The sequence below is a fragment of the Asterias amurensis genome, chromosome 20, assembly GCF_032118995.1.
Source record: "Asterias amurensis chromosome 20, ASM3211899v1".
NCBI lineage: Eukaryota > Metazoa > Echinodermata > Asteroidea > Forcipulatida > Asteriidae > Asterias > Asterias amurensis.
Genome location: NC_092667.1, coordinates 14,646,088 through 14,673,902, shown reverse-complemented (window position 1 = coordinate 14,673,902; position 27,815 = coordinate 14,646,088). Strand labels below are relative to the sequence as shown.

The 27,815-nt window shown below is 37.5% G+C and overlaps 1 protein-coding gene across 4 annotated transcripts; it reads right to left on the bottom strand.

Moving 5' to 3' along the window:
* Nucleotides 1–842: 842 nt before the first annotated feature.
* LOC139952161 (ras-related protein Rab-10-like) lies at nucleotides 843–27,815 on the bottom strand. Of its 4 annotated transcripts, none has more exons than XM_071951155.1 (5): nucleotides 27,616–27,815; nucleotides 11,118–11,317; nucleotides 9,095–9,184; nucleotides 8,390–8,491; nucleotides 843–7,911 (listed from the first exon to the last, which is right to left on the bottom strand). In XM_071951155.1, exons 1-5 carry the CDS (start codon nucleotides 27,740–27,742, stop codon nucleotides 7,825–7,827), a joined length of 606 nt encoding a protein of 201 aa, XP_071807256.1. In that variant the 5' UTR covers nucleotides 27,743–27,815; the 3' UTR covers nucleotides 843–7,824. The 4 variants fall into 4 exon arrangements, with proteins under 4 accessions (XP_071807256.1, XP_071807257.1, XP_071807253.1 ...); XM_071951156.1 differs by lacking the exon at nucleotides 27,616–27,815 and adding an exon at nucleotides 22,891–23,078; XM_071951152.1 differs by lacking the exon at nucleotides 27,616–27,815 and adding an exon at nucleotides 17,202–18,216.

Sequence of the window (27,815 nt, the reverse complement as noted above, 5' to 3'; positions counted from 1 at the left end):
ATGCAGAGCAGTGTGTCCTCCAAATGGAGCTGGATGAGGAAACGGTCTATCTCAAAATCAGTGATGGTAATTTTATGTAGAATAAAACAAACAAACAAACAAACAAACAAACAAACAAACAAACAAACAAACAAACAAGTAGCATCAACAACAACAGCAATTGAACAATAACACTTTTTTTTGTATATGTACAAAGGCCTACATAAATGATTTTTGAAAAGCATTGGTATTGCCAGCCCTTTTTGAGTAAGTGCTAAGTGTGGCCATGTGGTCTGTGAGATATTATTTTAAAGTGGACTGGAAGGATTATCTAGTACAAACATTAATTGAAATGTCTTCTAAATATAATAAGCGGTCATTCTGGGGGAACTCTACACAAAACGTGTTGAATATTTTGTGGCATTGTTTGCTCAATGAATCTACTCTAAGAGACTAAACTGGAATTAAAAACGGGGAAAATGTTCAACTTGTCACACTTTATCATAAGAAATAATAACATAAAAAAGTTCCCTTGTGAAAGAAGAAGACATCAAAAGTCAGATTTCTTCAGAATGTATCTCACAAACTTGGACCAATATTTTTGTTCAAAGGAAATTCCCAGTATAAAGAACACCATACTTCGTAAACACAAAGTCTTTCCCTGTCAATGTGACAGCGCCCTCTACAATGCGACAGCGCGCCGTTATCGGCGGTATCTAAAAAATGCGACGAAATGAAATGTTCACAGATTCATGTTATTGTATATAATTATCTAAATTTATGTCTGCTTAAAGCGATCACACGGTTCCAAATCCACCTCTCCTGTTCGGGAGTAATTTGAACACAAACTGACTAAACACAGCTTTTTATTTATTATGATACGTTCCTTTATTGATTTTTTCAGCTTTTAAACATAATTCTGTTGAATGAATGCCACTATCAGACCACAATATACAACAGGGTGGTTAAAATATACGTCATCATTAAAGCTGGCCAATCAGCAAACGTGGAGAGAGTAAACTGTCTGCTGATTGGTCATCTCGTGTATCGCACACTGAATGAACGCTTGATGTAAACGGCATATCATTACAAATTTGCACATGGCCAGAAATAAAATCTGTTTTACGTATCACTCGCCTATCTTTGAAGACATTTGATAAGGGAGGTAAATACATAAAAGTCTTGTATATAACAAAAAAAATCCATAACATAGGTGTGTTCCCCATTTCCCCCCTAAAAAAAACCAAGGAGGAACACAATTTCTTTGTTTACGGAAAATGACCCGTAAAACAGAATTTTATTTTAGTGGCCTTCAAATAAGTTCACTTTAGGTTAAATTAAATGTAGATTTTCCTCGTGACACCGTTTGCACTTTTAACTAACTATTTGAAGCACTTAAGTTGATGCTATGGCACCAATACCATGGGTACTAAAATTGACACAAAGGCGCCAAGACCAGTGGGTGCCACAATGGCACCAAGACCAGTGGGTGCCAAAATTGACACAATGGCGCCAAGACCAATGGGTACCAAAATTGACACAATGGCACCAAGACCAATGGGTACCAAAATTGATGCAATGGCACCTGCAATGGTACCCAGACCAGTGGGTACCAACATTGATGCAAATACCAATGGGTAAACACTGTCTCATTAACAACTTGTACACACTCATGTCAATATTTATAGCAATAATTAGGTCAATGTGTACATTTTAATGGTATAACCTGCCTAAATCCATCATTAAAATCAAATATTTGAAAAAGGTTATCCTATAAATACGCAATTTAACGATCTAGCCTAATCCGATGTTTAAATAGTGAGCAAGGCATTTACACGTAATACAAAATTATGATACATGTTTAAGTGGTATTTTTTTCTTCCATTTTTTTCTTCTTTTCTTTACTTGTGTGTAAATAACAGTTCACATTGCATAATTCCAACGCAATAAAACCACCACTTTAATTTACAGTAGACTTTGTTTCTTTGTAGTATAATTGACTCAACACTGACATGAATGTACAGTAATAGAACAACAACTTGCCTTTTGTAAAATACATCTAGACACAATGCTACTATTTGCATTTTTGGTCCAGAAAACGCAAGAATTCTGCCCATGCGTTGAAAACCTTGGGATGGGTGCGATTTGTATGCCATTAAAATGTTACAAATAGCATCGCACACACCTTGGCTACGCATATAAGAAATCAGATTAATAATAAAATGAACACAACTTAATAATAATTACATTCCTCTTAATGTCCTTTTTATTTAAATTTCTACAACCATGCATCTCTAAAGCACTTGATAATATTCACAGGAAACGGCCGTCTGGTTACTCAAAGCCATCATGCTTGGTTGGTTGTTCGGATTGCATTCTAATTTTGCGATAAACTTTTCACAACACTGCGCAAAGTTTTTAAAACAGTTTTTAAATTGATCAGACCAGGGCCCAATTTCATAGAGCTGCTAAGCACACAAATTTGCTTAGCAGTCAAATTTCTTCCTTGATAAAAACAGGATTATCAACCAAATTTCCACATGATTTTTAGGAAAAGCAAACAACGTCTGAATACTAGTATCAGGCAATGTGCAACAAATGAAAATTTGGTTGGTAATCCTGGTTTTATCAAGGAAGAACTTTCATGCTAAGCAAATTTTTGTGCTTAGCAGCTCTATGAAATTGGGCCCAGGGCTTGATATCACAGGCATCAATATTCATCGTAAGACAAGCTGTCAGTATTGCTATAGTGATTTGTATTGTGTTGTGACATGACATCAAACTTGACTTAGCCCTTTGTGAAATCGAACCCATGTCCCAATTTCATAGAGGTGCTTAAGCAGCAAATATTGCTTAACAATCTACTGTTCAGCAGAAATGAGCAGGATACCACTCACAAATTGTACTTGTGATATATGGTAGTTTGGCTGACCGGTAACCTTATTTTGGTTAGCGTAATATTGTTATGCTTAGCTCCTTTTTGTGCTTAAGTAGCTCTATGAAACTGGGCACCCAGGAATAAATCAACTATTGACAATACCGTTTCTAGGGGAAATTAAAAGCTTGAATTTTTAACTTTCTTGTCGATGAACTCATGCTTTCAAAATTGTCTAAGCATCTTTCTAAGCAAATACTAATCAATTAGGTATGAGCTCATTTTTTTGCAAAAAACAGCACTTTTCAGTACAATGAACTGACACCCAGATGAAAGCATAGAAAATTACACAAGAGTTAAAGCAAGTTGTCTGGTACCCAAGCTCTGTACTGCCATTCAATGTAATCAGTACTGAACGGAACCTGTATTTACGCTAGTCTTTACGACATAAAACTACTCCAATTATTGAGGAACACCTTTGTCCCTCGCATGCTTTTATAATGACACAGTTGAAAGGTACCCTACTAACATGGTGGACAGGGCCTAATTTCATAAAGCCTGTGAGCATTAACGACTTGCTAAGCACAGACAAATCTCGCTTAAAAGAAAATGGGTACCAACCAAAATTCAATAAAGTTTACGCTGCAACTGGTGGCCCAATTCATTTTTTGCTTAACAAAGAAATTTGACACGCAAAATCTGACACGCAGTATGTTTCTCGTAACAGCTTCATGAAACTGGTCCAGTAGTGTGTGCTGCATGGTGTTGTTTGGTAACTAAACTCCAACGGACAGTTGCACTAAACCGGCATCGACTGCCATATTTGATGATAAACAATGGAAAAAGTGCATGTGTGTACTTGCTAGGTACAACTCTCAGACTTTCACACATGCACGTCTCATCAAAGATGGCGGTCAATGATGTCATGTGCAATCCCGCTCTAGAGGCAAAAAGGTTGTACATACTTCATCCTGGTTCAACTTTTACAATTAAGTCTGTGTACATCTTTACTCTACACTAATTACTAAAAAATAAATTGCAACAGTTTTCTCCATATTATTACTATTATATTTTTTTTGTACAGCTTTACGGTGACAGAAAAAATCACCTCGAAGCTGAGCTATTTTTAATTCATAGCTACTTTTGTTTAAAAACAATATGGCTTCCATGTCACATGTACATTTTCCACAAGTATTTACGATCGAAACTGTCAACGGTATACTTTATTGTGTAAAAACGCACGCATAAATCTGCTTACCATTCACCGCGCTATGCTTAAAGATTGTTAACACTGTACATATTCTGTTCGAACAAGTCTGTATTATTAATTTTATATTATAATCATTATTATTAAGGTACCTTAGTAATTCAAATAAACAAACACAAACAAACCAATTTAAACCACCCAAAAAATAAAGCCTTTCCTTTCTTTCTGAGCTTTTAAGCTGGATCTAAGTTTGATTTTAAAAAGGAAAACAAAAAAGTGACACAATTTTGAGAGACAGATATCTTTAAGGAGGATATGACAGCCGTCTTTACCACATTTGGGTTTTTGCAATCTCACTTTTTACAATTTGCAGTTCATAATAGTACAGAAACCTTAGAAGTAAAACCACACAGCAGAAATTGAGATGATGTTGATACCAGCAGATCAAGTTACAAAAGAGCATTATGATAATGAAAAGGAAGGGTATACCTTTAATAATTACTCCAAAAATAATGACTGCAAAAACTTACTTGGTAAAGAGCACAGGAGAGCTGTTGATATAGTAAAACATTCTTAGAAACAACTCACTCTGAAATAACGCAGTGTTAGGGAAAGAGGTAATGTTTCACCACCAATCCAAAAGCACACAATTCTGATAATTCTATGCAACAGGGTTTATTTATGTTCATTTTTTTCTTGCAACTTTGATGACCAATTGAGCCCAAATTTTGAAAGGTTTGTTATTTTCTGCATATGTTTGAATACAACAAACGAGGAAACTGGTCTTTGACAATTACCAAAAGCATACCCTGCCTTAAAGGTGCATTTTGTTAATGTCTCCCTAACAAATACATGAAAAGTCAGGATTGGTTGTATTTTTCTGCTTAATTTCATCCGCAGATATTCACATGCGTTAAGAAAAGAGCTCACAACAAAAGAAATGGAAGCTCGCTTACAACTCTTGAATTTAACCTGATCTTTTAGTTGTTTTTTTTTGTCTAAGACATTTAATACACCGAGAGTGTATTAAACAGCTTTACAAAGTGGTGTAGAAGACAAACAAAACTTGACAAAACAAGGATTCCAACTGCCTCTAGCTACCGGGTAATCTCGATGGTTGAGTTGGTATGACACTGCTCTAGAATTGCAAAGGTCGTGGGTTCGAATCCCAACCGAGTAATATGCTTGTGATTTTTTTCACAGAACTCGGGAAAGTACTACAAGTATACAGAGCTAACACACATTGATGAACAATGTATTATGGGTAAAACCAAAATTAGTATTCTTTATCCTTGATGCAATTTTAACATCTATTAAATTTACAAATTTGATCAGCAAGTCAAAGAAAGTTTGAACACAGTAATGGTATGTCATATGCTGCAGGTGTAATCGCTTCTTGTTAATAGTTGAAATGTTCTAATCTAAGAAAATTTATAGGCAAAAGCAGCTTTCTTTACATTACCGAAAATCATACCTTTGTTTCTGTAACAACATTTTCAAATGTACACAAAGTTTTTAAAACACACTTGTAAATTCAACAAAGCACCTTAATACGGTTTAGATTACTTAAACTCAAATTTCACTGCCCCATCAACCAATGCGCGCGCATTCCACCACTAACGTTTCTTCACATTTGAAGTTATTTTGGGTGGTTGTTCTCTTTTATTCTGCTCAAGTCGCAGGACAGCACTTTTTTTGGATGTTAACTGATGCCAACATTAGATCCATAATTGCATGTTAGCGTTTTCACATGCTCTGTGTTTGTGATAAATACATTGTACGTGGCTCAGCATGGTGACTACTTCAGAATCCAGTCAAGGAGAGAACACCAGTAATAATAAACAAGTATTTGATAGAAGTACAGGGTTCAGTTAAAACAAGCACCTCTGTTTGTTATCCATTTGCTGTTTCTGTTACTGAGAAGTACCTGTAGCTGAATTCGATTAATACTATCCAAGTTAAGACGAGTAACCTGTCCTTACGTTAGGATGGGTTCAATGCATCTTAACGTATTCGGATTCATAATTAACTCAGCCTAAGTACCAAGATTACTCCTACGTTAGGAAGAGTTTGGTGAAATCGACGGCTGACATCTTGAATCTCAAGCGGTAAGTCCGAAGCATGTAAACATTTAAAGTCTGTGGCTACAGCTGAGAGTGTTAGCCAGAGGGTTTCCCACACAGCCGAAGCTATTAACCGACTAGTTAAATCGTGTGAGTTATTTCAACTCAAAGTTGTGTTGTAGGAGTTACTTTGAGAGCTTGAGTGGCAAGGATAGTGAACCAAGCTGAAAAATATATCACTGATCAACCAAAAAAGTAAAAAATAACAAATAAATAACATATATTTATTTTCAATTTGTTTTTCATCTGCAAAATGAAGCCTCATCATCCTCTTACAATAAGGCATTATCAGCTTTATTCGCAAATGATTCCATAATTAATTGAGTTTCCTCACAACCACATGATCTCTACATAGAGTCACGCCAGGACGGCTCTTCGCAATGCTATCAAGCTACTTTGGGACAGGTCCATTAGAATTTGAATTTGAGAGTTATCCACAAAAGGCATTACACCTTGGTTTGTATTACTTCCCCTTGCCACTAACAAACAAAATCAACTAAAACAAACAATACAAAAATGACAACGCTTAACGAGCGATGTAAACATTAATAGAATACTCAATAAAAGCAAAAGAACTAAATTTTGATTTTGAGCCCTTCAGTGTTGTATTTGAGAACAGTTCTCATGAGTATGAGTTGCAAGTGAGTAGTCGAGTCTAAATGAAGTTGGATACATTCTGATGCATGATGGCACAAGAAACGATACTCAAATATGATTCGAGGTATGACAGCGAGTGTTGCACTTTGAGGGAGTGTCTCAAAGGTCAGGCATGTTCTAGACGCAAAAGAACATTCCCGTGGGCACAGGCCTGCTATCTTGTGACCGCTAGTCAATCCGCTAGACCGCATCATTGTGCTGAAGTACGGGAGCAATCCTACATGAGTAAACATGTGCATTAGTACTTTGAGCGTTCCTGTGGAATGTTCCGGCAATACAATGGAACAGTCCATGAGCACACACTGGAATACTTATCCAATGGAAGACTTTGAAACGCTAGGTGGCAGCAGACTTACCTGGTGAATTGACATAGTTTTGGGCACGAGCTCATTAAAGGAACACGCTGCCTTGCACATGGTTAGAAAGATGATTTAAAAGTGGAATACAATGATCCACACAAATTTGCCTCGAAACTGCGTGGTTTTCCTTTTACTTTGCAAACTAACACGGTTGGCCATTTATGGGAGTCAAAAATTTGACTCCCATTAATGGCCGACCGTGTTAGTCGACGAGGTAAAAGGAAAACCACGCAATTTCGAGTGATACTTTTAAAATATCTTTCTAATCATATGCATTTTATAACAAACGCTTTTCAAAGACCAACTCGACCGATCCAAGGCAATGTGTTCCTTTAATGGATTTATCTGGTAAGTCTGCCGCCACCTATTGCATCCAAAGTCTCCCTTTAGAACATTCAGACTGTTCCGACTTTTGAGACGCTCCCTAACGCTGCTTGAGATAATCAAATCAAGAGTAGAATCATCACTTTCAGAGATTGCAGAAGTGCTTACAGGAGATCTTGAGATTCCAAGAATCTTCTTGGGTATGACGGCGACAAGTTCACACTGAAGAGAGAGACGAGAAGGAGGAGAGTGTAGGAGAAGGGGAGGGGGTGGGGAATTAGACGTTAACAGCATTGGAATCTAACAGCACTTGTTGGGTCGACTACCGTCATCTCCTGTTGGTTTGATGTTACCGGTCGTTCCGCTTGCTGGATCTTTCTGTGGATACTGCGAATGAAAGAAAAACAGATGGATAAACCACTTTTAATGTTAATTGGATCGCACATGCACAACTGAAGAGGTCTGAGCCCGACTCAGGAAAGGAATTTTATCTAAGAGGGCAAGGTTATTTTGATTTTGCAAAGGACACTTCCATTGGAAATCTTAGAGTTTATGGGAAACCTTTTGAAAGGGGCATCAAGGTTCAGAGCAGGTAAAGGGAGTCCTCCCATGCAACAAAAAGTCTTTTGCCTCGCCTTCCACCTCTGGGACCCCAGTTCGAATCCCAACGGGGGCACTATGTGGAGAGGGTTTTTCAGTCCCGAATGACTGCGTGGGTTTTTCCTGAAATAATTCTCTGGGGTTTTCCTCCCACATCTAAAACTGAAATGTCTTCATCATGTTCTCTTCTCGTTTGGCTCTAATTAGAGCGTTGAGAATATAGAGATCGAGAACCTTTGGTGTTTCTTATTTTATTTCAGCGTACCTTCTTTAGAATGTCCTCTGCGAGTGTCATGAAAGCCTTCTCAACGTTGACGTTAGCCTTGGCACTAGTTTCTAAGAATTTAATGCCATTCTCCCTCGCAATCTGCACATCATATTGAAAACAGAGGAAACAAAACATCAAGGGGCTAACAAGATAAATCTAAAGACATTTTTGGAAAACATTCAACCATTTCAAAGTATTCAAGACACATTTCTTGTAACTTCAAGCAGCATACAATGGTCATCAGACAACAAATATTATAGATCTCAACAATGTGAATTGATACAAAAAGTTCAGATTTTGATGTACTTATTATTGGCTCTAGCCTACCAAAACCCTCCACAAATCCAGGCCCGATACATCACAGAGACAACAAAGGCGACTGCCTCTATGCCCACTGGCCATTGCCTTAGTGCCCCTTGAAATGCTCCAGTCAGTAAAAATGTGCAATTTCTTCATAGGGGAAAAAATGCCTCTTGTGGTGTCTGCTCTTTCCAAGCATACAGGCCTGCAAATCACCTTCTAAACCAATCCTAAAATTCGAAAAAATATATTCAACTCTTGGCAGTATCCCTGATGCTAGCCATAAGTACAGGCCGTGACACTATGAAGCGTCAAATATTTACCCCATTACACAATCTTTGAAATTGTTCAAAGGTCAAATGTCTACAGGGCAAAGGTCAGGGGCCAGTCATCAATACTTACAGTCTCTCCCCTTTCTTTGCTGATCATTCTCTTGTCTTCCATGTCACACTTGTTTCCCAACAGCATCTTTTCTACATCTTCATTTGCATGCTGTGGATGTACATGTAATGACAAACATCATTGGTCAAGCAATAAGCAACCAAGAACTCGCTATTCAACTTTTGCAGAGAGATCATTCTCTGTATATGGCCCCAAAATGATGAATAAGCTTCCTACACAGATCAAGATTGCCAGCTCACTCACCTCATTTAATACACTCCTTAACTCACATGTGGTCATTTGATAACTTTGAATTACAGAAGGGTTCATTTGAGAATCAAATTGATGGAATTAAATAATAGACAACCAAGAGAGGCACCCAGCGCTACAGTGAGACACAACGATCAACAAATATCATTAAAAGCAGCTAGGGTGAACTTTCCTCCAACGTTTTGGCTAAGTGGCATGGCATTCCAAAAGAATTAGGGCATGAAATATAATGATGTTTTTAAAGGTACAGTATACCATTGGTTTGTGGAACCACTTGATTGTTTTGTGTACAATCCAAAGCAAATAATATCCAAGCAGGAAGAATAATCCATAATAAGAAAACATAATCTGAGGAATACAAAATCTGAGTTTCAAATTCTGGGGCCTAAAAACAATTTTTATGAAATGATCAGCTGTAAGTGTTGCACCTAACGCGGGCCATCTTTTCAAAGAGGGCGCCGTCATTATTATGCGACGACTAGCATGCGTGCAATAACTGGGTTAGAGTTCATAATGCCATTTCAGACACAGGCATGCAATAATCATGTCCCCTTTATAAAGAAACCAACATTTTATAAAGAACCCTTCAGTGTTTAAAAACATCATTTTATTTCATGTTATTTCCTTGATTATGAGGGCTTTGCTTATAACATGGGCAGTTGAAAAAGCTGCCCCCGATTTCACGAAGCGCTGCGACGCGTCCCAAGTGCAAGTTGCGACCGGTTACACGTCGTAAGTTGCAAACTCGTCGCAGCCGCGTAGTGTCTTATATACGTCTGCGACGCATCGCAAACCCTACGATGCGTCGCTACTTGTGATGAGTTTCGTGAAATCGGGTGCTGGATATCCAAGTTGGTGACGATGTCATTCCCAGACTTCCATTGAAATTTTTTTCTGAGTGAATTTTCAGGTTTCATTCTAACCCAATTGTATAGCATGTATTGTAAGCGAACCGAGTGTGGAAAGCAAGTTGGGTTTGTTGTTGTTGTGTGTGCATGTGGGGGGTCGGATGGTGTTCTATGGTGAAATGTTGACGACACACATATTCCAAACTCTTTGCAGAATATTCTAAACGGTTCAACGCACCCTGATCAACAGATCAAGTGCTAAAAGAGGTCTAATCATTCATAAAAACTACAAAATCTGTCTTGACAAGTGGTTCTCTTTGTTGAAGCGCATGTACAAATGTACAAATGCATTGTAAGTGGTGACCAGTAATATTCATGGAACTGTAAATTATCCAGCTTTATCAACAAAAAATTCAACCTCTTAGTTAAACCATTAATATGATAATAACCGTATTTATAACGCGCCTTTTTTAAAGGATACAAAACAACAAGTATTTTTACTGCAAGGTGAGTGGGACAAAGTTTTTTTATTATGAGACCTAACTCTTAGCATGGTGCTTTATGATAGGTCTCATATACTCAAATAGACATGTAGTCCCATTATACCTGTACCTTGCCTGAAAATACTGTATTTTGAAAGCGTCTTGAGTGTCACTGAGTGACGGATATGCGCACTATATAACAGGGATGTGACAGGCTGTTTGGAAAATAGCTGAACCTTGAGCGCAAAGCACCAACCTCCAAAACTTGCGAACATGAAGTCAAATATGAACATTTATTTTTGGTTTACAAAGCCCTACTCTGCAATCTGGGGCGTTATTTTATGGTTTGATCTATTTTTTGTTAATGAATTTGATCTTAAAAAAAAAAATGTAGGGCCTAATAATAATGATAATATATTACTATTATTATTTGTTTGTTTTTACCTCTTGTATGTTACGTAGCCACTTTGCAATGTTATCGAATGTCTTCTCTTGTGTTATATCATAGACCAACATAATGCCCATTGCCCCCCTGTAGTATGAGGTGGTGATGGTGTGGAATCGCTCTTGGCCGGCTGTGTCCCATATCTGAAGTTTAATCTTCTTTCCTTGTAGTTCCACTGTCTTGATTTTGAAGTCAATACCTGAGTAAGGAAAATAAGAATCATTAAGTTAATATCCATTTAAATACATCTGAAAAGATATCTTGAAATTTAGGACTATTACCATGGTCCAGTAGTTAGACTGCAGGATTTGCAATCACGAGGTTGTGGGTTTGAATCGTACAAGCTGATTTCACAATGACTAGACTAAGTATTGTCGTCTAGTTACTGAATCAGAGTTTTTTTTATTTGTGTAATTTAAAATCTTAGACGTTAAAATGTTTGTATGAGAGAGATTGGCTGTTGCCAGCTTGGTGTTTATACCCCCTTGTGTGAGATTGTTGAGTTCTCTTGATGGGAAGATCATCTAAACAAACAAAACAAAAAACAACAACAACAACAACAACAACAACAACAACAAACAACAACAACAAACAATTACAGTAACATGCAAACCTGGCAGTTATCAATGCTTTCTAAGAGCTTCATTGAAAAGGCGTTATTTTAAAACTCAAATTACTTTTTGCTTTGTACAATTATATGCACCTCCAACACATATAAGATACGACTCAGGTAAAAAAAACTACATGTACATTACATGTATCCCCTTAAAATAGGTTAACAATATTTTAATATACACATGTAAAGTGATTGGTTAAATCTGTGGCCAAGCCTGGCAAGGCTGTACCTTCACATGCTCGATTAACCACAGTTCTAAAAAAAACACAAAACATTTTGAAAGCAAAGAAAAAAGATAAATCAAACAAATGTTTCTTTGGATGAAGTTGAACAACACATTTCAATATGTTTCCTCTGGTAATGTCTACTCATAGACTGGAAATGTGTTTGCTTCTAACTTTAAGATATTTAGCAAACAAAGTAGCCACTCCATTGTTTGGGAAAAACTATCTGGAAAGTATGAGTCACTGTAAAACACAATACCAGCACAAATCATTTGGTAAAATTGGGTGTTACTGGAAGTTTTTAAAATATAAGGACAATGGGAAAAGATGCTGAGATCTGGAATTCACTTTTTCATTCATCATGACAAAAATATTATATAAATAGAACTTTGATAGGGCTTTACATACATGATCTACATGTAAAACATGAGTTAACCCGACTTTGGTATTGTGTCTGATGAACCACAAAGCGTTTAACAGAAAAGTTTCTAATTTACCTCAACGAGATATCCCTTTTGGTAAAAATGAGTGGCGCCATACGGAAAGTTATTCCACTTAACAATACCGCTTACCAAGGAGTTAAATACTGGATTAAATTAATTGTTTTCATTTTTAACTTTCGAACTAAATGCACAAGCAAATATAAACGTTAAAAATATGGAATAAACTTAGGTACACAACCAAATAAAAAACAATGGCCAAAAATAATCTTAGAACTTTTACTGAAAAAATTATCGTGTTTTGAGTAAAAAGGTGGCGAATAGATTCAGTATCCTTTCCACTGTGTTTCCAACAACAAAACGTAATGACAGAAATCATCAAGATCATCACAATAAATAAACACCAATGTCAGTACATTCATGATACATTTCCATCATTACCACACCACCTTGTGATGGACAAGAATCGCTTACCAATCGTGGAATGGAATTTCCGAAGTGTCGGATCGTCCATATTAACAAACCTCCCCACAATGGCGCTCTTGCCAACGAAACTATCGCCTACGACGATCATCTTCATCAGCATATCATACAAGTGTCTTGAGAGTTCTCCATTTTTGTCCATGGCCGCCCATGGTATGCCTGAAACACACCAGTGGGAGACTAAACAACGGAATGTTACAAGCTTGACCTTCAAAAGTTCACACTGGATGCTGTTGTTTGTACACAGAGTACCGTAGTAATAGTCCTCCAAAACACCCCAACAGCAGCAAACTTGAAATCCACTAGTGGAGTGTCACTTGTCTTACCATTGAAGGGGTCAAATTGTAAGAAACTTAACACTTAGACCTTTCTTGACCTAACAGAGATGTCCTGGTACACTTTAGGCCATAGAGCAAGACTAAGATATCAACACTAGAGGGCTATACCCATGTATACCACCGCACAAAGACCAAATAGTTTCTGTGTTAGGTCAGGTCAGGCTCCCATACACCTGCTTTCATTTCCCTTCAAAACTCTAGTAATCCACAGACAGAGCCAAGCAGCACACAGTACATGTACCAATTGTACCTAACCCAAGCACCTGCCTAGAACATAGGGTAACAAATCAGTCTGAGACGTGGAATTATTCCAGGTGATTCAAATACCACAGTGATGACTACAGGTTACAAGACTTGTGTTTTTTCACCAGTTACTATGTCCTGCTCAATATTCAATGAACCATAGTGATCTCCACTCAACTGTTTGCATTATCCATGATCCAAAGAATTACTTCATTCTTAGTGCCCACCCAACTGTTCACAGTTATATTGCCAAACAGGTATTGTTATGCAAAGAGACCGCTTACAGATTAAGTGGATGACCGATTTACTAAATGTGTACCTGTCATTCCTAAAAGTGGCCAATGAAGAAACAAATTATGGCTAGGGTGCAGGTGTTGGTGCCTAAGCTCACCCCACCCTCCATTTATTTTCACTTTTTTGTAAACCAATCCTCAAATAGTCACAGTTTATTGTCCCTACCCACCTGTGTAAGAACAAAAACATGTTGAATTTTTACAAAAATTATCAATCTTCTTACATGAAGCAGGGAAATAAAATTATGACAAAAGAAGCACTTCAATCAATTTTTTATTTTTTTATTTTTTATAAGTGGAAATAAGTGTTGCTTTTGATTGATTTATTAAAAAAATTAGATTAAAATAAAAAAATCCATGTGACACCAAATGAGAAGCCGGGAGTTAAATAAATGAGTATGCAGACAAACTCCTCCCGCCCAAATGTACAACAATATCAAAATACCGGTAATACTAGCACTTTAAATCCTCTTTATTTCATGTCATAGTTTCTTTATTACTCAAATCAATGATTTTACTTTAATCAATGGAATTGTCGGTGTTCCCCTAAACTCTGGCTTCAGTTATTGCAAAATTAATGTTCTGTTTCTAGTTACCTGACTGAACCGAAATTGCTACTCCTGATTTGCCTTGCCTTTAATCCTTAATTTTTGCTTCGTCAAACTTTTAAGAGCAATAAAAATAATAATATAAATTAATTTATAAAATTCCCAAACCTACTGACCCTATTTGAAATTATGGCATGTTAAAAGAAACATACTTTTATTTTTGGCCCGAGAAGATTTAAGTATTTTATCAGAGTTCAAACATTTGAGCATTGAGTTTAAATAGATTGGCACATTTTAATCGACTTTGGATTACGCCATTCCAGAATACTTTTGGAAATGTGGATAAAAAAAGGGTTATCAAGGCTAATGCCATGGCAGAGAGGTTGGGCAATGTCAACCCGTGTTTGATAACTATGGCCACATGCAAATTAACATACGGGGAGGACCAGCTTGTGGACAGGTCTTTAAGTTTCTGTCGCGGTGATAGCGTTCCGACTCTCCCCGCGTTCTTCTCGCGAGACTGGTGGTTCGCGAGACTACTGCTCTCATGACTGTAGAAGTCAGGCAACCAGCAGTCCACGTGAGAGCACCGCCACAACTCGACGATCTCACCGTGTGGGACCATTAACGACTTGACTACAAGTCTAGAGCACCAGTCAAAATTCATCGCAAGTGACTGGCTAGCTCAGTGTTGAAAAAGCATCCAAATTTCTTGAATTACAGACTACAGAATTACAGACTAGTGAGAATACTGATGGATTAGTGAAATGACGACCTACATAACTTGTCCTGCTGGCCAGTCACTAACAAAGTTTCGGGCAAACCCTTAACATTAAAGTTTACAACATTGCTTCATAACAGACGGAAACAACAACAGGCATGCTGAGTGTATCTTACCAATGGTTTCAAAACAGTGATGGCGCTCAAAAACTCCATCCACAATCTGAGTTACTAAAGCAGATTTTCCTGTTGCACTGTCACCAATAACAATCAGTGAAATGTATAGTTTGTTTCCCGTCAAACTCTGCGGGACTGCTCTAGAAGGTTGTGAAATGCTGGAATATGACATGTGAGGCACTTAACACCAGAAGGAGTTCTTTTTGTTGATTTCACAAAATTAGCTTGTTTACTCTCAAAAGTCAAGATACTGCCAGATATTTATGAATGAAGTTATAAATGACTATGGATACAGTCAATATTGAGTGTGTGAGCAATTTGACAATGTTACGGTCTGTGTTACTGAGGGATGAAGTTGTCACGTGCCCGCTACAGGAAGTCCTGTTGCCAATTGACACACCATCGGGGGAAAAAACAGATCTAGATCTTGTGCAATTCAAGTTGAAAATGCGTTTCAAAACATTTCGCTTTAAAAATAAAAATGCTGTCTTTAAAATGAACACTAAATACATTTTGTTTTCACACACTATCAACCAACAAAATTGGTTTGAAATCAAATTGTTTATTAATCTCAGGCCTGTATGCTTTGTTTTTGAAGGGCAAAGGCACCAAGGCGTTTTCTCATTGTAGAGGACACCCTACTATGAAGAAATTGTACATTTCTAGCATTTCAGTGACCAGGGGGCATGGAGGCAATTGCCTTCGTTGCCTTTCACCCAGGGGTATAAATGGGTACCTGCGAGGGTAGAGGTTGATATTGTGTTTGAAAAAGCCTTTGGAGTGCCACGGCAGCTCGGCTGTAGGGAGCTGAGAAACATTAAAGGGATGTTATTGGCCCAATGACCAGGGCACTAATGTAAAGCGCATTGAGACGATTATTGTGAAATGCGCTAAAAAATAAGAGATTGTTAATAATGATAATACGTGGCAGTGTTCTATAAGCACATTCAGGGTCTTCTCCAGTGTTAAGCCAACAGAACCAATGAACCTGCTGTTTCACTGATCCACCAAGTGGTGACAGAATCTACCACAGGCACAGTAACTGTGAACACCGCCCTCTGTTGGCAAAATAACACCAATGCAAAACCTCAGTGATCTTCAGCCCAAAATTAACAATAAGGGTCAACCTAATAATGCAGTTTTTCCACGTATATGGAGAAGTAAATATTGCTGTTGCATTCTACTGTACATGTATCACTAACCAAAGTGACATGTGGTATTCAATAAAGTGGTCATAGCATGAGATTCCAAACACAGCACCACAGTATTTTTCAAAGGCTACAAATTTAACGGCCTATCATGATGATCCCTGTAGTAGAGTCATACCAAGTATGGCAAAGTAAAACTTACTGTACTAACCACATTAAATCCAAAATATCACAATAACTATCTCATCACAGAGTCCTTGAAGTTGAACTTTCGGACAAGTCATTATTTCCTGGTTACACGGAGATACATAAAGTAGGTATACAGTGTACATGGTGTAGTTGAAGATTATCAATCATTGAAAGGAAATGCACTGTAAAAAATCATGTACCGGTAATGCACAATGTATGTATGTGGTTCCAGGCCTTGAGTTTTGTTCTTGAAAGGGCACAGCAATTTCCCTCTGGTAAGAGGGCACTTCTATGACCAAAATGTGTACAGAACTTTGCAAAGGGCACCACAGCAAAAGCACAGGGCACCATGGCAATTAAGAGGCCTGTGGTTCATAGGTCTTATAGTCACTCAGGGATAAAAAATGTAATTTCGGACTGATGATATAAAAGTCTAAATCTGTATGGACTATAAAAGGGCAACCCTGTTTCAGCCCTTGGAGTAGGTGGCAACGGCTGCTGGAAAAAATTGTAGCCCACACCTTGAAGTGGCCTCAAGCCTCGTGTGTCTGGCGACGTGCATAAAAAATATATAAAAATTAAAAAATTTAAAAAAAGGATACCTACATGTATATCAATAAATTGTTTCCAACATTACTAGTTACCTATTCATGTTAACACTCACCAATAGTGGATATAAAACTTTCCCTGTAATTATTATCAGAGTAGCGTAGTACTATGGATGACTTTCCTACTTCTGAATCACCAACCAGTAAAAACTTTAAGATGAGATCAAACGCTGGCCGAATGTTATATTTTGCTGCAAACGATTCCTGCTGAGGGCTTGCCGTAGATATAGGCCGACTGTTCGCCGAGTGTTGACTACTTTGACAAGAAGAAGTACTCCCTTTTTTAGTCTTCTTCTTCTTCGACGGCATTTTTCCCCGAATTTCAAAATACAAATCACAAAAAGGTTTGGACTTCGACACTGACACTAGCGAATTATGAATACGGCAGGAAACACATTCTTATAAAGCCATCGGTATCCATTAAGATACATGTAGGTTAGGTCTTCAACAGGATAGCAGTCAAAAGCAGTTACATATCCAAGTCCACCAAATGAACTATCAATCGTGAGGTTCAAGGTGCTACTCCCTCCAGCCACTTAACACATGTCTGTCAACGCAAGGTCAAGGTTCAAGTCATAGCATTAGCATATCCTCTCAAGCATGAAGCAGTAAACTTTCCTCGGCTAGTGCATTCATCATAGCATCCACTTAAAATCAAGAGCATAACAACCTCTCTCCTTCATCCTACGAAGGTTCTCTATTAATTAATTGTACATCCGCAACTTAGACAGGTGGATTCTCTTCAAGTTTAACGTGTAAATCCTTCAGACGCTTGTTACACACTGCTTCAATAAATGTACTGTATCATCACACAGGAGTTGAAAAGCACCAGTTCCAATTACACGTATAATTACCTAAACACTCTATACATGACCGCGTTCGACTATAAAGTGCCTCGACTCAGGATATCCTGAGTAAAAAAAAAAGCCAAGGGTGACATTTTGTAGTTTGCGTTTGTCTCAATCTGAAATTGTTTGCAAACTTTCCTTGATAGAGGAGTGACACCATGTACACACAAAAATTAACACAAAAACTATCACAAAAACTAGAGCAGTAAATTTTGTTACACTATCAGTCTACAAGTTACCATTCTCATTACTGTAGTTTTCCTGGTTAGCTTATAACGGAAATGATGGCTCAACATTTCGCAACTGATAAACTGTTTGTATTTCCCCTACGTGAAACCACACCAGTGAACCGAATACTATAGTTTTCATGCCACATGCCTGAAAGTAAATACACGATCAAGGATGACATGTGTACTTGGATTTAAGAAAATGTATACATTTGACCCGTACATAACTTTTATGATTCTATGCTGAAACAGTTAACAGAACAAGGAAGTAAAAGAAGCTAGTGTTGAATAACTTTCGAAAGAACCCACTATACAGTTCCACTTTCATACAAAGCACTCCCTTTTCCCATTAAAACACTTTGTTGCAAAAGTACTTTACAGGCCAAAGAAATATTTTGCTTTTTGGGGAATGGGGAATATTGAGCAATTCATTTATGCATTTTCTCTATCTTATCTTGGGGGCTAGAGGGAGGGGTCAAGGGTTTAAGCTAGGCATTCCCCCCACCCCACCCCCTCCATTTCAGCCAATTTAACCAAATGTAACTGCATCGATGTACATTACTATTAACCAGGGGTCGATTTCACAAAATGGACTAGTCCTAACTTAGGATTAGTCTTAAACATGTAGGAGATATTACAAACTTAAGGCTGGTACTACTTGAAATAAGACTAGTCTTAACTCTTTGTGAAATCCACCCGAAGTCTTTATCACTTCATCAGACCAATCAGACCCTAGCTGATGTAGTAATGTCATTGCTACTGTACACTGGACCTGTTTTGGGACTTAGACAGATCCCTGTGTTCTCAATTCATTATTATCCTGATAATCCAATCAATTGATCTTGTAAGCTGAAGTAGAAACATTTCTAAGGATTACAAATACACAGCCAATCATTTGATCAACCACTGCATTTCCTGAACTACATGTAGGATCAAATAACCAGGCCTTGAACTTTGCTCTTGAAGGGGCACAGCAATTTTCTTCTGGTATTATGGGCACTTATGTATACAGTACATGTATGAGGAAACTATAAATTTGCATTGTTGGATATTGACAAAGGGCACCACAGCAAGAGCACAAGGCACCACGATTGCTGAGGGTGATGTGGGTTATTTAGAAGCCTTAGATCAGTTTCATCTCTCGGACAATCACATCATGCAAGGAGATATATATTTGGGCACAGGTTTTATATTCTTCAGGAAATATATCGGTTACAGCTTCAAGTCTTATAGAAAATAATAGTAAAAAACGATTAAACATATTGCATGACATCAGTTAAAAAAAAAATGAATAAAACGCTCACTGAGCAATAAAACAATCAGATTATGTACAATCAAGTATAGAAGAAGAAAATGCCTGCAAATAAAGGGTACAAATAAAAAAACTCTACGTAGCGTACATCTACTTTCGCAGAGGATATAAGCCTTTAACAGGTTTCTGGACATCGTGTAAATATGCTGAATGGGACCATTATTTTAATTCATTATACAAGGCCTTGTCACTGTGACAATTTTGAGACAGGTTACTTGGAAGCAACCATCTTAAGGAGGATCTTAAGAACGGGACTTGAGAGAAGTTCAATCAGGAAAATAGAGATTAATCCAAACAAATGTATCCAAGCCATTTAATGGATGCAGTTTAAAACAAATTCACTTTGTATCTTCAACATCCTCTTTGCATAGAGATAAATTACAACATGTTGCCGGTTTTTTGGTTTGCTTTCATTTGAGGAAGGAAATTAGGATATAGATACAAAGTCAAACATTTCAGAGACTGATATTGTCTGGTATAAACAAATGTAAGTTATTACTTCCTGTGTGATCTAGATGTATGTAGTACATATATTGAACATTGGACATGGTACTGGTGAGTTACCATTAAACTAAAACAGCGCCCTCTTGTGTCCTAGATTTCTCCACTGAAATCAGATCAAGTCAGAAATTTAACAGCACAACTCTGTGCACGTGTAAGGTAAATTTAGTAAGTTTTCTTTTTAAAGCAAAACAACTTCACTTTTCCACTTTAAAGGAACACGTTGCCTTGGATCGGTCGAGTTGGTCTTTGAAAAGCATTTGTAACCGTTTTTTATAAAATGCATATGGGTAGAAAGATGTTGTAAAAGTAGAATACAATGATCCACACAAACATGCCTCGAAATTGCGTGGTTTTCCTTTTACCTTGTCGACTAACACGTCGGCCATTTATGGGGGTCAAAATTTTGACTCCCATAAATGGCCGACCATGTTAGTTCGCACAGTAGAAGGAAAACCAAGCAATTTCGAGGCAAACTTGTGTGGATCATTGTATTCTACTTTTAAAACATCTTTCCAACCATATGCATTTTATAAAAAACGGTTACAAACGCTTTTGTTTTGACCAACTCGTCCGATCCAAGGCAACGTGTTCCTTTAATCAAACATCTCATTACATCATTAGATGTACCCTGTAAACTTCATGAATATAAATTGTTAAAACCCAACAAGCTGTCCATTTTCAATTCGACAAGAGTGATAAACTTTGCTTTATATAGCAATTAGAATTGGTTCGCATTTAAGATCAGTCGTAGCTCTTTGTGGAATCAGCTTACTGTTTCCATAGTGGTTATTTCAACTTTCACCTTTGAAAGGTGTTTATTAAGCCCATTAGAAGAACAAAATTCCCCCAAACTTCCCATGGATATTGGTAAATTGTATTTTAACCACATATTTAAAGTGAAATGGAAACCACTAGTAATAACCACCAACGTAGTGTGAAGGTAAACTTGTTATTACAATTTGTCATTTAAAGGGGACACTTTGTAACCACTCTGCAACCAGCTTCGTTTTTATTGCCACTTTTTTATAGTGGCAATAAAAAACTTACCTGGTCTAAAGAACGATAGCATAAAGCATTTTAAGAATCATTTCACTACAAAGTAATGTGGTTGGAAAATATATTTTATAAGTTTTTATCGGTTTTAATATTATTTAGTGCAACCTTAACCAGATAAACGAGTGAAATGACAAGCAAACTGGTCCTACTGGATAGTTACTGAAACAGTCAGTTTAGGCAAACCCTGACAATGGTAACTCTGTTAATTTTGAAGACACTTTGACAATTACAAAATAATACCTAAAACTTTGTTTGTAGTTAGCATGTAATGTCCGGTAATAATATTAAATGCATTCAAAGTTTTATGCACTACAGTTTAAAATTCAATTGTCTTTCTTTAAACTGTATTATTATTGGGTTTTTAACTATTTACAATGTACCATCATTGTATTTCTTTTTCAATGGCATTTCTTCTTTCACTTTGCAGTCTCCCCCTTCTTTTTTCTTTTAAAAGCCTTGTTTTTAGCTACAAAAAAACAATCAATTATTGATACTATAGAAACTTCTTTGAGGTACATGTATAGTACAATCAGTACTCCATGCTGCAACTTAGCTGCAACACAGGATGTTTTTTTGTAAAACAAAATGTCCATTTGAGGGGAGTCACAGATGCACTCTGGTGGGGCCTTGCAGTGCTGTTCCCCATCAAGTGGCTGGGCCAGGAGGGTCCCGAGTCTGGGCAGGGTGAACCAGTCATGCCAGACAAGGGGCAATGGGTGTTGTGGGCCCCCGACAGGACCCAGTTCAGTAATTTGATGGCAAGATAAAGTACACATTATCTGAACAAGCTGGACTTCAAGTGAGTCATGAAGACCTTCAGCCCGAACCTTAACCAGCTCACTTTAAACCACTACTTGTAGTAGTCCACTATGTCCACCATCAAACCATATTCACAGTACACATGCACATGTTCCCGAGACTGACCCTGCCTGTGGAGTGTCAAAGCCAAGGAATCTAAATGTATGAAGTTCACCGGCCCAAGCTACAATGTATGCATCAAAGTGTGAGTTTGAATCCCGGTTGTGTCACTAGTGCCCTTGATCAAGGAACTTTTAAACCATAATTACTTCGTAAAACGTTGGGAAGGTAGCGCATTCAGCTACCAGCCAGCATCCTAGTGGATAATACCAATGCCTACATCCTTGGGGGTAACCTTGTTTCAGCCACATAAGTTGTACAATGAAGGTGGCAATGTGTCCCTGGTGAGAGTTGATTGGGTCGAAAGAGCCCAAATCATTCAAGAATCAGCCCAAATCATTCAAGAATCAGCCCAAATCATTCAAGAATCAGCCCAAATCATTCAAGAAACAGCCCAAATCATTCAGGAAACAGCCCAAATCATTCAGGAATCAGCCCAAATCATTCAAGAATCAGCCCAAATCATTCAAGAATCAGCCCAAATCATTCAAGAATCAGCCCAAATCATTCAAGAATCAGCCCAAATCATTCAAGAATCAGCCCAAATCATTCAAGAATCAGCCCAAATCATTCAAGAATCAGCCCAAATCATTCACGAAACAGCCCAAATCATTAAAGAAACAGCCCAAATCATTCAAGAATCAGCCCAAATCATTCAAGAATCAGCCCAAATCATTCAAGAAACAGCCCAAATCATTCAAGAATCAGCCCAAATCATTCAAGAATCAGCCCAAATCATTCAAGAATCAGCCCAAATCATTCAAGAATCAGCCCAAATCATTCAAGAAACAGTCCAAATAATTCAAGAAACAGCCCCCTCACCTTAGGCGATATCTCATACAAAAAATGTACAAAATTGAAAAAGACTTGAGCTACTTACCAATTGTTGATAAGTATGAGTAACTAAAAACATCGCCAGTGTATCTAAGCAGAATACATGTTTTTCCCACACTTGCATCGCCAATCAGTATCAGCTGAAATAGCCAATCATACGTTCTAGCTGTCATCTGTGCACTGTGTCCGACATGTACGTCATTCACAATGGACTATCCTACATGTCATTTCAATTCTCAATATTAACAATGACTTTGGAAAACAATGGCTCTGCTGACTTCAGAGTTTCTGTCTTTTTTACTGAATTGACCTAACTGCACAATGATTTCCTTGTGGTGTTTTTATACTGTACATCATGTTCATTTAGATAACAACTCTATTTGTTTCGTATACCATTATGAATTGCATGAACCGATGACAATTCTAAACCAGCCCAAGATGGCTGCTCGGTATACACAAAATAACACATCGATTTCTTATCAGTATTGACAAACACATCAAACAGTTCAAGTACAATGTACAAGTACGTTTCATGCAATCTCGCTGCTTTTAAACAGTATTATTTAATAGAAAAAAATCCCTGATATTCAGATGGTCTAATGTACATAACACAAATTATGAGAAACGACTGATTGGAAATTCCCGTCCAGCGTGTTTGGATGATTAGAGACAGGCAACTTGTTGAAGTTTGATTGGGCAATCTAAGTTGAGAAGCTGACTTCATAAAGTTAACAAGTAGTTGAAGGTCATGTCACACATGGCACTTTTTTGTTGGGGGGGGGGCACGACAGCTGGCTTGGAGGTTATCAACTCCACTGCCGTCACAATTAACAATTCGTTTCAACGAGGCATTTTTTCAACAACCTGTTGACTTTGGGTTCTCTCCATTATTGTTCAAATCTGTGAAGCATTCTGGACTCAAGTTTGGGAAAAGGATTCTCAGGTGAATGTTTGTTAAACTTTTTGAAAACTTGATTTGAATGATCCCATTTTATAGGAAACTATAGTCCAGACTTCCTTGGCAATAATCTTTTTTTCTGGGAAACCCCGACTCTAATGGAATGTGAAAAGCCACAAGGATCCAAGCGTGGCTGATAGGTGTGAATTGTTGGCTGATTATGCAAACAAATATCAAATGGTGCAATTTTATGAATGATGTATTTGATATTTGTTTGCATAATCAGCCAACAATTCACACTTATCAGCCCGGCTTGGATCCTTGTGGCTTTTCACATTCCATTAGAGTCAGGGTTTCCCAGTTAAAGATAGTTTCCGGAAAAAAAGATTATTGCCAAGGAAGTCTGGACTATAGTTTCCTATAAAATGGGGTTTAAATATCCAGCAGTATTCCCCCAACTAGAAAACAAGCTTGGCGCACAGACACGCTTTCTATGGCACCTGCCATGCTGAAGAAGCCAACGCCAAGGTTTTAAAATTGGTTTGTCACATTTTTGTCAACCCCTTTTTTCAAGTTCATCAGTTCAGTTTGTGCTCGCATTGGTCACAAGTCAATCCAGAACTGGTAACTGGGTTTTTTATTAAGTTGATAATTTCTCAAATTAATTACACCACTACTTCAACTAGCAGAGAAAGGTCCATATTTTACTGAACTGAGATGAACAAAAGGAACATAAAATAAAGTTATAAGGTTTGAACGTTTGAACGTTAAATGTTAAAAATGCAACGTTGATGGTTTTACATGTATTTGACACATTGAAAGTCAACCTCTTTAATATTTTATGATATTCTCATTCAAAGTCATTTTTATCCGGGGTCTTGAGAAAAGTTGATAAAATTATTATCATTATTAAAAAAGTGCCCATTACCAGAGAAAAAATTGCTGTGCCATTTAAGAGTAAAGCCTGGGGTACTTCTTAGAAGCAAGAACTACTGTTTGGAAAACCAGACTTAGCACCTGACAGCCCATAGTAGGCCTTGTACTAACAAATTCCCCTGTTACACTCAATGCCTGCGTCACAAGACAAATGATGTGTGATGTCTGGTCTTATCCCTATTATCAAGCTACTTAGATTAAAGCTAAACAACTATGACCACATGATTTGGAAAACCAGACTTAGCACCTTATAGCCCATAATAGGCCTTGTACTCACAAATTCCCCCAATACTAGTCCTACCCGTTACACTCAATGCTTGCGTCACAAGACAAATGATGTGTGATGTCTGGTCTTATCACTATTATCAAGCTACTTAGATTAAAGGCAGTGGACACTATTGGTATTTAAGCTTGGGCGATATCACGATATTATCGAATATCGCGATACTAATTTGGAAACGATTTCGATATCGGATCGATTTGGTTTTAATCGAAATAACGATATATCGCGATATAGATTAAAGGCAGTGGACACTATTGGTAATTACTCACAATATTTATTAGCATAAAACCTTACTTGGTAACGAGTAATGGGGAGAGGTTGATAGTATAAAACATTGTGAGAAACGGCTCCCTCTGAAGTGACGTAGTTTTCGAGAAAGAAGTAATTTTCCACAAACTTGATTTTGAGACTTCAAGTTTAGAATTTGAGGTCTCGAAATCAAGCATCTGAAAGCACACAACTTCGTGTGACAAGAGTGTTTTTTCTTCCATAGATATCTCACAACTCCGTTGACCAATCGAGCTCAAATTTTCACAGGTTTGTTATTTTATGCATGTTGAGATACACCGAGTGAGAAGACTGGATTTTGACAATAACCACAAGCGTCCATTGTCTTTTAAGCTACAAACAGTGCTACATATTGTACCTTGACCACTTTCATGACTGAGTTAATAAAATCAGCCATGAAATGCGTGAAGGAGGGTTCAACCAAGAATATTACATTTATAAAGCGCCTAAATCAAAGGTTTGTTTAATGACACTGAGGCACAGACGAAATAAATATGACATTGATGGTAGTCCTCCTGAAGCAAGTAGGCTTGGTTAGAGATGTTGTGTCCCTGATGTAATTTGGAATTTTGTACCAGCTAAAAGTTTATTTATACAGTGAAGAAGGGCTACTTTAAAATACTGACTCTTACCACAATTTTAGTATTTCAGAGATAATTTCTTTATCACCAATGCATGAATATGATGACCCCATTATGTGTTGCTTACTTGCTCAAACCATACCCCTTTGTGTGAGCTGGGGTCAATTTCACAAAGAGTGAGGACTAGTCCTAACTTAGGACTAGTCCTAGGAGATATACAAATTGCATGGATAGTCCTAAGTTAGGACGAGTAACTGGTTCTAACTCGAGATAAGACTAGTCCTAACTCTTTGTGAAATCCACCCCTGCAGAACCACTGAGTGAGACAATCGACAAACTTTCATAAAAAGCATCATGGATACAATACAAAGTATCGAAGCAATTTGGAAAACATTACAAAATACCCTGCACTGGAGGCAAACCAAATCTAACAAACATGTTTTACCAATAAACGAAGCATGAGCATGATTAGTCATTGATGCAGAACTCATGTTTTCAATATCTTTTACACAAAGCCTTTGATGTTCAGACAATTGTCATAATTAATTAATCCAGATAGAGAAGATGAATGTGACTAAACAGAAGTTTATAATACATTTTTAGTTGATTCTAGTTTCTTACTATGGTTTTGAACAAAAAAATAACAGTTTGTTGCACAAATTAGGTAGACGCTACCCGACTGCCATTTTGTATCTTATTGTGAACAAAAACTTTGTTTTTAAAAGTATCATACTAATACACCTAGGGTGCGTCAAGTCTGCATCTTTACTCTAAAAAAAAGTGATGGTGGGTACGTCAAAATCCAATAGTCGTCAGTCAAAAAATCTTTAAGAGGTGCGTCGAGGTACGTCATGTTCCGTCGATGTCCATTTCACCATGTATTTTGTTTATTTGGTGGAGAAGCAAATAATGAAGCCACCTACCCCTCCCCGCCTTCGCATACTATTGTTGGTATTTGCAGACATTCCAACCTTTCAATGCCACAAACTTTGTTTTGCTTGATTTAATTAGCCGCCATCGTGATGCTCAACCGCTATGTGCATGTCCGCATGCCCACACAGGGACATTAATTACGCATGCCCACACAGGGACATTAATTACCAGTGTGTATATTGCATTACGTGTAATATTAGCACCAAACATAAGACTTGCGCACTACGCCTAATGTAAAAACACTTCTCGTGTTTATCATGACACACCTTAGGTCCTTATTAACATTAACACATCCACTTGATGTGCTCTCCACCAACAATATATAAAAATAACGAAACTGTCCGATGATGCCCATCGTTTGTATGGAAAAGTTTCCGTATGGCGCCACCACTTTTTCATTCGATATGAAATAATATAGTATCTAATTTACCTCAATGAGATATCCCTTTTTGTAAAAATGAGTAAAAAAGTGGTGGCGCCATACGGAAAGTTATCCGTTTGTATTGTTGTTATTGAGTTGACAATTTTAAATTGAAATTGAATTAGAAAATTACAATACAAAAACAAAGTTTTACTTTTAACAAAAATTTAGAAAGTGTTACACATATAAAAAAAAGATGAGACCCAGGTACATAAATGTGTGTGAGTTGAATTTATATGACATTTCTCCTTGTCCAGCTGAAGTCTTCTTTAATTTGTTTGCTTTGTATTCAAAATATACACAACAAACCGTGTGGAAGCCAGTCCCCATTCGTCATACGTGAGTGAGGTATTGCACCAACACACAGCACAGAGACAGAGACTACACACAGACTGAGGAGTTTTCACCTCACAAGATCAAACTATACTTACCTATCGTTGATATAAATGTTGTGTTGAATGTATCGTCTGAAAATCTAAATAGAATACACGTCTTTCCAACACCTGAGTCGCCAATTAGAAGTAACTTGAACAGCAAATCATACGTTTTCTTCGCCATTGTTGTGTAGTGCTGAAGTATCAGAACGTATTTCAACTATGTCCAACCCAAAAAATGGCCGCCGGACGTTACC